The sequence below is a fragment of the Kryptolebias marmoratus genome, linkage group LG20 (assembly GCF_001649575.2).
Source record: "Kryptolebias marmoratus isolate JLee-2015 linkage group LG20, ASM164957v2, whole genome shotgun sequence".
NCBI lineage: Eukaryota > Metazoa > Chordata > Actinopteri > Cyprinodontiformes > Rivulidae > Kryptolebias > Kryptolebias marmoratus.
In genome coordinates this window covers 166,842-176,488 of record NC_051449.1, presented here as the reverse complement: position 1 = coordinate 176,488, position 9,647 = coordinate 166,842, and the positions used below count along the sequence as shown (strand labels likewise).

The 9,647-nt window shown below is 43.9% G+C and overlaps 1 protein-coding gene across 2 annotated transcripts; it reads left to right on the top strand.

Moving 5' to 3' along the window:
* Positions 1-258: 258 nt before the first annotated feature.
* On the top strand, positions 259-8,682 carry LOC112449969 (immunoglobulin lambda-1 light chain-like). 2 transcript variants are annotated; one of them, XM_037981994.1, is made up of 5 exons: positions 259-857; positions 2,365-2,681; positions 5,596-5,656; positions 7,002-7,310; positions 7,395-8,682. In XM_037981994.1, exons 1-5 carry the CDS (start codon positions 815-817, stop codon positions 7,550-7,552), a joined length of 888 nt encoding a protein of 295 aa, XP_037837922.1. In that variant the 5' UTR covers positions 259-814; the 3' UTR covers positions 7,553-8,682. The 2 variants fall into 2 exon arrangements, with proteins under 2 accessions (XP_037837922.1, XP_037837921.1); XM_037981993.1 differs by lacking the exon at positions 259-857 and adding an exon at positions 1,926-2,272.
* Positions 8,683-9,647: the final 965 nt, after the last annotated feature.

Sequence of the window (9,647 nt, the reverse complement as noted above, 5' to 3'; positions counted from 1 at the left end):
AGGAGGGACAGGGATCAGACAGCAGAGGACAGTGTTGCTCCACCAAGGAGAACAAATCAGCTGTTTCATTTCACCGTCAGTCACCTGCTGCAGGTGTTAATCAGGGACACCTGGAGACACCTGGAGACACCATCTGATGGGTAAAGGGGACAGCTGTCAGCAAACTCCATCTGAGCCGGCGTGTAAATGATGCGGACCCTGTGAGGCGCTCACAGGAAGTAGTTCTGCTGTAGACTCTGAGGACAGCCGGAAGGTGGCGCTGTTGGGCTGCTGCTGGGACTGCAGCTCAGGGTTGAGCTCTGGCAGGTTGATGATGATGTTCAGGATGTGTTTATCTGCTTGTATAGACTTAGAGAGAAGTAGAGTCTGTGTTTCTCAGCAGGCCTCAGACTCCACAGGGCTGCTTGGAACCAGGTTCTGTCTCAGGTGTTGTGTCTGGTGGAGCGTAAAGCTTTGAATCAACCAGCTGCTCGGACACAAAGGAGGAGTCCCAGCCTGCGATAAATCAACACAGAAACTTTCTGTTAGTGAGAGCATTCTGATCATCTGTGGATCAGATGTGTTTGCATCATTAAATCATCATGAAATATTAGATTTTACCACAACCAACCACTGACAGGCCTCTGCCAGAGCTCAACCCTGAGCTGCAGTCTCAGCAGCAGCCCAACAGCGCCACCTTCAGGCTGAGCTGTCAATCAGCAGCAGCTGTGAGGAGCTGCTAGAAACCACGTGGCCCTCGTCTGATCTCACAGCCTCAGCTGCATCAGAGCGCCACTTCTCCCCCGGTGCACCAGAGGATACACCACTGCACAAGATGCTTCTCCTCCCAGCTGCTGCTCTGTGCTGTCTGTGTTCAGGTGAGTGTTTCCAGCCAATCAGGAGCCAACAAAGTCCACCTGGAACAACCAGTGTCTCACTGACCTTCACCTGTCTGTCTGTGTCTCTGCAGCGCTGGTTGCCATGGCAGCAGAGCTGGTTCAGGACGAGGTAACACTGACCAGGACAGCTGGAGACACTGTCTCCTTCAGCTGTGGAGGAACTGATCAGTGTAATGGAGGTGATGTTTACTGGTACCAAAAGAAAGAAACAGATTCTTTCCGAGTCATTCTGAAGTATGACATGGGTACAAGAAAGCCTTACAAGCGCTACAGTCATCCGCAGGTAGATGATTTCAACGTTTCAGGACCTAAAGGCAACTTTTATTTGTCGATCTCAAAAATTAAAGTAGAACATGAAGCGTCCTTCTTCTGTGCCTGTCAGAAGTCTGGTCTCCACAGTGAGAAATGCTCCCTGCAGGCTGAACAAAAACCTCCAGATGATCAGACAGGAAGAGAGCAGGAAACCACAGCCCAGGATGACAGATTTCACCTCCTGCTGTGACCTGCTGCATCACACAAACACGTCACGTGACGGGCCACTGCAGGAATAAGGCTTTCAGCTTTGTCTCAGGATCAATGATAATCCAGTTCAAACACAGGAAATAAAATACTGAATCCTTCAAAATAAGATCAGCTCCTCTGTTGTCTTCAGCCCAATGATAGAAAATGAGTCCCACGTTCTCAAACACCTGCAGGAGTCAGCAGCTAACAGTGAAATCTGAGTTTGTTTCTTTACAACCAAAGCACACATTAAACAGAGTCAGGAGTTCAGCAGGGACGGTAAACCTTTAACTCAATGATCTTCAGTGAGTTTCACGTTCAGAACAGCCAAATCACCAACAATAAACTCACTCTGGGACGGATGGGTCCATGTGGTTCATACATATTGAAGCACGACGCATCAGGAACACGTTTTTCCATCTCTGGTTTCCAGGACAGAAACAAAAACATGCAGAGCAGAGACTCAGATTCAGTTTGATTTACAACTATGACTCAGATCAAAGCAGCAAGAACCATCTGAGGAGATCTTTTAAATTTACTATATTTAAAAAACAGGTCATTTGTTTCAAAGGCCCAGCATTAGAGCCCCTGATGTCTGTGTTGAAGTGTCTAGGATCAAAATGTGACGTTCGAATCGTTGATGAGGACAGTTTTACAGAAACCTGCAGCGACAGACAGACGAGCTTCGGACCTGAACGCCAGGAAACACTCTCACATGTCTTCAGCAGGGGCTGATGGGAGCTTCGAGGAGCTGCTAGAAACCACGTGGCCCTCGTCTGATCTCACAGCCTCAGCTGCATCAGAGCGCCACTTCTCCCCCGGTGCACCAGAGGATACACCACTGCACAAGATGCTTCTCCTCCCAGCTGCTGCTCTGTGCTGTCTGTGTTCAGGTGAGTGTTTCCAGCCAATCAGGAGCCAACAAAGTCCACCTGGAACAACCAGTGTCTCACTGACCTTCACCTGTCTGTCTGTGTCTCTGCAGCGCTGGTTGCCATGGCAGCAGAGCTGGTTCAGGACAAGGTGACACTGACCAGCATGGAAGGTAGAACCGTGTCCATCGGGTGCAAAGGTTTCGAAATATGCAACACCAACTTTGTGTACTGGTACCAAAAGAAAGACTCCAACTTAGTGGTCCTCATTCGAGTCGATCGTAGCGGTGAAAAAAAGACTTCCCACTTCAGTCACCCTCAGAAGGGATCGTTTTCAGATATGGTACAAGACGGAGTCAGCCTGGTGATCAAAGACATCACTGCCGCTCATTCAGCGACTTACTACTGCGTCTGTCATAAATCTGCATCCCACAGCGAGAAAACTTCCCCGGAGCCTGAACAAAAACCGACACATGAAGAGATATCAAACTGTGGCGACGACAGAGAGGAGGAAACCACAGCGAGCTCGCAGACTGCCTCTGAAAAGGCTTTCACTTATTAAACCTGTTTAACACGTTTATGCTTTCTCCAGTTTGGGAAAAATAAATATTATGTAGACTTTAATATCAAGGGTTTGATGTTTGATCCATTCTTCCTCAGCTGAGATCGACTGTTTGACAACCAACTGTAGCTTTAATATTTAATGTTTTGAAAACCTATCATTAAAAAATGAGTCTTATTTACTAGTATTGTGTATAAGTTTCAGTCTACAGAAGAATATATTCATCCATACAGGTACAGCTCAGGGGTTGTTCCACGGGACATCCAGCAGGAAAGCAGAGACCCTTTCATGAGTTTTCAAGGATGTTGGCGAGGCAGAAGATCCACGACAGGTCGGTCAGGGTGGAGACAGGTCCAGTGGAAAAAGGCAGAGGCCCCTAACTGCAAAGGGAGCGAGTTTCACGTCTTGACGCTTGGTGGAAATTATTGGTTCTGGAGAGACCGTAGATCAACCCAGATGGTCAATCATTCACGTGATTGCATGACTGCCTCTTCTCGACACAAGGCCCGGGCCGGACGTTTCTCTCAGGGGTTTGAGCCAAGAGTTGTTGGCGTGTTTATGTGGAAAAGCCGGTGAGCTTTCATGGAGCCATTTTGCTTCTTCTGCTCCAATGAGAAGCAGCTGGAGGCTGTTAGAAAATACAGCCATCTTTACAGCTGTTCCAGTAAAACTTATAAACCTCTGAACTTAAAAAGATAATCAGTTAACAAAGAACTTATGGAGGAGATATCAGTTACTGAGCAGAAAGGAGGTCGGGTGGAACCACAGGCCGGGCGGCGTCGGGACACGTTCCCTTCATTCACTCATTATTTACAGATGTCAAACAACATGCACCGTCTCAGTCTGTTTAATCAGACAGGGACCAAGGACAGGAGAGCTGAGAAGGAAGAAACCTGTTTTAATGCTGTAAGACAGGGATGTCCAGTCCTGGTCCTCAGGGCCACCATCCTGCATGTTTTACCTGTTTCCTGCTCCAACACACCTGATTCATGGTTAAATCACCTCTTCATGTTCTGCAGAAACCTGTTAATCACCCACTGATTCAGATCAGGTGTGATGGAGCAGAGAAACAGGTAAAACCTGCAGGATGGAGGCCCTGAGGACCAGGGTTGGACACCCCTGCTGTAAGACGTCTCACAACCACGTGACCGTGAACCGACCTGATTTCTTAGCCTTTAAGCTGGAGTTACCACAGGTAGGTCCAACTGGGCCTCCTTAAAAGCCGGTGCTGTAGCTGTGGAAGGTAAATCTGACAGAACCCATCTGAGACTGGACCTGGTGGAAAATCTTTGGCTGAATGACATTAAGGCATAAAGACATGAAGCTAGACCTCTTCACAGGCTGGTCCTGGTGGAAGAACATCTGGTTGGACCTTCTTGCAGAAGCAGATTGTCTTAATTCCTTCAACATCTTGGACAGGAGGAGGAGCATCCTAAAGCTTGGTCTGGAGAAGGGCCGTCGATCTGAACCCTGTCAGAAACAAAAACAGTGACAGCAGAGCCCAGGATCTGCAGCAGCAAATGGTCTCTGATGGAACAGAGACCTTCGTATGGTTGTTGACACCTGGGAATGGGTTGTTGATGAAACAAAGAGCTGGATGTGGGTCGTTGATATGACTGTAGAAAGACCCAGACGGGGCTGTGATGGAGGAGAGTGTGGCTGAACCGTTGAGCCGAGCTAAATTCTGATTAACTCTAGACAGACAGACGGTGAATCTTTGGTACTATAATAAAACTCATCCTGTTAGAATCTGGTAAATATTAGAACTAGGGTCACAGAGTAAAGGCGGTGTTTAGATAAAGATGGTTCAGGATACAAAGTTACAGCAAACAGCATTTATTTAAAGTTGGGTTACATCAGGAGTGTCAGACTCCAGGCCTGGAAGCTGTAGGTGTTTCTGCTCCAACACACCTGATTTAAATGGTTTAATCACCTCCTCACCGAATCATCAGGTTTTCCAGGAGCAGGTCCACAAGTCATCCATTTAAAGCAAGAACACGTCTAAAACCTGCAGGAGAGCGAGGATCGGAGTTTGACACGTGGGGGGTACAAAGAGGAGGTACGAAGCTGCAAACGAACATATAACTCCGAGCTGTTGAGGTATTTAAAGAGCTTAATGTCTGTCTGAACCTCCATGGCAAGTTTTCTTTCTTTAAATAGATCATTTTACCTGAGAGATATAAAACAGGAGTGGCACAGTGGTGCAGTGGTCTGAGCTGTTACTCTAACCAGGAAGCAGGTTGCAGGATCACCTCCCGGCCTTTCTGGGTGGAGTTTACATGCTCTCCCTGTGTCCACGTAGGTTTCCTCCACTTTCCTCCCAATAACCAAAAACATGCACATTAGGTGAACTGGTAGGTGTAGGTGTTTGTCTCCAGGTGTCCCTGCGATGGACCTGTCCAAGTGTCCCTGCAATGGACCTGTCCAGGCGTCCCTGTGATTGACCTGTCCAAGTGTCCCTGTAATGGACTGTCCAAGTGTCCCTGCGATGGACCTGTCCAAGTGTCCCTGCGATGGATCTGTCCAGGTGTCCCTGCGATGGACCTGTCCAAGTGTCCCTGCGATGGACCTGTCCAAGTGTCCCCCGCCCCTCAGAGAATGACGGCTGGAGACAGACACCAGCTGAAGAAACAGAAACTGGATGACTCCACTGATGACAGGTGAGGATCACTTTAGGCCACGCCTCCCTCGCGCACACATCCAGGAAGGAAACAGGCTTCTTCTTCTCACTCTGGGCTCGTTCACAGACGGAGAGGTTTTTGTATCAGAGTGTTTCACCGTGGAAGGATCTGATGACTCCAACTATCTCATCTTTGGCACAGGAACCAAGCTGTATGTAAACGGTAAGAAGAACTTTATTTCCTGCAGCTTTTATTGCTTCAGGGCTTTAAATACTTCATGGAACAGAAATCTTCTTCTCATTAAGGTGATGACTGTTTTTAAAATCTTCTCCCGTATATTTATTTAACTTTTTCTCTGTGGTTTAAATCCTGAAACTAAAAGGTTCAGCTCATAAATGCTGACAACAAACAGAAACGTTGTTCTGTTTGCACAAAGTTGGAATTATTCAAAGCAAATTCAGCAGATTATTAATCAGAATTAAACAGTGTGAATTTAACATTTTTTATTTAAATGCAAAAGTATTTATTGCTACAAAGTAGTTTAAATTTATTCAAGCTTCATAAACCGCCTTGTGCTGAAAAGTGCTATATAAATAAATGTACCTTACCTTAAATAAAATCGGACTTAAATAAATTTATTTTAAAGGCTGCAAGGCAAAAATGAAGCTCAAAGTTTTTGTGTATTTTAATATTTTATATTTGCTTTTATACATATTTACAATTTAAGTGTGTTTTAGAATTTGACTAAATTACAAAAACATATGCTGAAACAAACTGCATCGTGTCAAATATATTTAAAGTTACAGTTTTTAAAATATAATGTAATTATATTTAGCTGTAATTCTAATTAAATATTGTAAATAAAAATAAAATCCATCAAAGCGCGACACGCGTAGGTTCGGCGTAATTCAGACAAACAGGTTTTCTTTCAAATTGTGCTGAATATTCATCGTGAAATTGCCTAAAAGTAAAAAATAAAAGGTGATGCTGTTCATCAGGTAAATTACAAATTTTTTATTTTTGTTACTTTGCAAATAATATTTTTTCTTTTTTTACTAAACTTCAGCCAGTTTGAAAGAAACATTAATTAACATGATAAAAATAACGACTTGTCACACGGCTGTGACGGCCGAATTCTCCCTGCGCAGGTTTGACCTCTGACCCCTGCGACCCTGAAACAGCTGCTTAGATTTAATTTAGGTTTTTATAACAGAACGACTGCAGCCAGCTGTTGAAGCATCGCAGGTTTGATCCACGGCACGAAGACCCGCAGAGCTCGGGATGCTCGGGCGGCTGTCTCACTGGGCTGAGCCCGCTGACTGGTTTGACTCTGTGACTACCACACCTGGCAGCTCAGACGTGTAACAGCAGCAGGTTGATTTCAAACCAACATTTTGCCTCGTTCCTTTAAACGGTCACCAGAATGGGTGCAGGCACTGAAAATATGTTGGTGCTTCTTTAAAGGGTTCATGTGACTCAGCATTAAACACATTTAGTTCTTGGGATGTTTGTGAATCGGTGTTTGTAAAGAAACAGATGTTGATGTTCTGCTTCTGTGGAACCTCAGGGGGGGCGGTGCAGAAACCCTCGGTGAGCTTGGTCCCAGCAGCATCTGGAGCCGACCTGCAGGTGGGAAATGGGAGGAGCTCCCTGCTGTGTCTGGCCTCAGGTATGTTTCCCCCTGAGGTCCGCTTCATCTGGACGAGAGGGAAGAACGATCAAATGAAGGAGTGGGCCGAGAATAGGGGAGAACAGCTGGAGCTCAGAAAGTCCAAACTCATCGCCTCCATCTTGGTGGTTGATCCCCGCGACGCGTATAAATACAGCTGCTCTGTCAAACACGAGGAGAACATCGTGAAATCAGAAACAAAAATAGGTAATGAAGGTTTGGAGACTGATCCACATGGATTTAACGTCATGTTTCACAGATCAGTGATCATTCTTTGTTTCTCTGCCTCAGAGGTTTCTCCTCCTCGTCCTCCTCCTCGTCCTGGTTACTGGTTCAAGCAGCGGCTGCTGCTCCTGATGTACTCACTGCTGATAGTGAAGAGCCTGGTGTACTGCTGCGGCCTCTCTGTGCTCAGGAGCTGCAGGAGCAGAGGAGCGGCCACCAAGTGACCGGGAACTGATTCACTCCAGCTGACCGATTCACTCCAACTGACCGATTCACTCCAACTGACCGATTCAGTTCAACTGACCGATTCACTCCAGCTGACCGATTCACTCCAGCTGACCGACTCAGTCCAACTGACTGATTCAGTCCAGCTGACCGATTCAGTCCAACTGACCGACTGACTTCAACTGACCGACTCAGTCAGACTGACTGATTCAGTCCAACTGACCGATTCAGTCCAACTGACCGACTGACTTCAACTGACCGACTCAGTCAGACTGACTGATTCAGTCCAACTGAACACGAACGAACGACCACATGCCGACTGATTCCGCGTCTGTCCTCCTGCAGCTTCAGCATCTCAAACATGAATTGAAACCTTCAGATTTTTAGTTTCTCTGAAGCTTAAAGGTTTTAATTCATGAACATCTTAGTTTTGTTTCAGTGCCGTAAACAACTGAAACGATGTAAATCTGCTTTAATTGAATATTACAGAAGAATCGCACCCACCTGCAGCATTTACAGCTCATCATAAATTTCTCCAAAATCATTTGATGAGAAATTCGTCTCACGACGCAGAAATAAATTCGGCTGATGTTTGAAGTAAATTTTTACTCTTAAATATTTTGTTGTAGATTAATTAAAGAGTCAGATGTTTATTAGCAGCTCTTTTTTATCTGCTTCATTTATAATGTTGCTTTTTGTTGAAATGCTGATATATATTTGTTTTATTTGGAACATTTTATAGCGCCTGATTTTTACCAGTCAAGAAATTTTTACTTTTAGCTTAAACTTCTTTTGTTTTTTGTTCTTTTAAAAAATGATTTGCAGAGATTGAACTTTGGAAAATTTTCAGCATAAATTTGTTTCAGTTTTAAAACAGGGAGTAAAAAATTTAAACCTTGATATTATTTTTGCAGAACACATTATTCATGTCAGTTTTATAAAAGTTTAAGAAAAATAATGTCCATAATTTTGTGATAAATGTATACTGTAGATTTATTTGATGCGTCTAAAAGATTTAAATGAAAATTCTGCCAATCATTTATTTACATGATCAGAATATTTGATTTTATTAAAGTGGAATTTTAACATGCGGTTTATTTTTTATTGATATTAATATATTTTTGTTTATTTTCTGCAGCCTAAAAATGTTTGTTCAGTTCTGTGGAAAGCAATAAAACTTTGAAAATATTCATGCTATGATTATTTCATTATTTACAGAATTAAAAACTGCTTTCAGTGGATTCAAAAAGTAAAGTGGTTTAACTATTTAGTGAATGATTAAATTCAACCTAAATTATCAAATCTTTTTAATATTTTTTTATCCTGGAGCCTCGGAGCACGCTATGAAATAAAGTGATTAAATTAATTTTTTTTTTAACACCGTACATGGGACATTAATCAATTAAAAGTAAATACAGGAAAATGATGAATAAATACTTTGAGCTCAGAGACAAAAAAACATTTGAAGAACATTTAGACGCAGTAAAAACACACTTATTCGTTTTAAGATTTGTTACTTGATGTTAAATCCAAAAATAACATAAATTTGTTATTTTTTGTCTCATTCATGATTTTTTCCTCAACATCGGACCCATAAACTCCCACTAATGTTTGGAGTATTTATGATAGAATCGTGAAGCAATAATTAAAGCAACATTTGTCGGTCATTATTTCAGCTGAAGTGTGCGTGGGAAGAACAGAAATCTGCCGTCAGATCAGCAGCTGTGTGTTTGTGCGGCGCAGCGTTAACAACAACAACACAACGGTTACACACAGCGCCTGAGGGCTGAGTCCTCACAGGAAGCATCTGTGACACAAGCAGCTCACAAACCAACAGGAAGTTAAAGACTGAAATGAAAGCAGCAGAAACGCATCAAACCAAAGGAAGGAATGCATATCACCCGCTGCCCTTCATGCTGCATCTTTAAAACGATCTGTTCGTGCTCAGAAGACGTGTTGGGAAGGACTCTCAGCTACGACCACAGCAGACTTCAGCTCAGTATCTGTAAATCTGACCGACTCAATCATTAAGGTTGATTAGCTGTGGCGGCCATCTTGAATCAAGCTGACTCCGAAGGTTAACCAGTTGTAGAC

What these genes read in the sequence shown, in the direction of transcription:
- LOC112449969 (XM_037981993.1), top strand. Translation starts at nt 2,020, where the DNA reads ATGAGGACAGTTTTACAGAAACCTGCAGCGACAGACAGACGAGCTTCG. An exon ending in TCTGTGCTGTCTGTGTTCAG is followed by an intron (nt 2,273 to 2,364) that starts GTGAGTGTTTCC and finishes GTGTCTCTGCAG; the next exon opens with CGCTGGTTGCCATGGCAGCA. An exon ending in GAAATCAGAAACAAAAATAG is followed by an intron (nt 7,311 to 7,394) that starts GTAATGAAGGTT and finishes TCTCTGCCTCAG; the next exon opens with AGGTTTCTCCTCCTCGTCCT.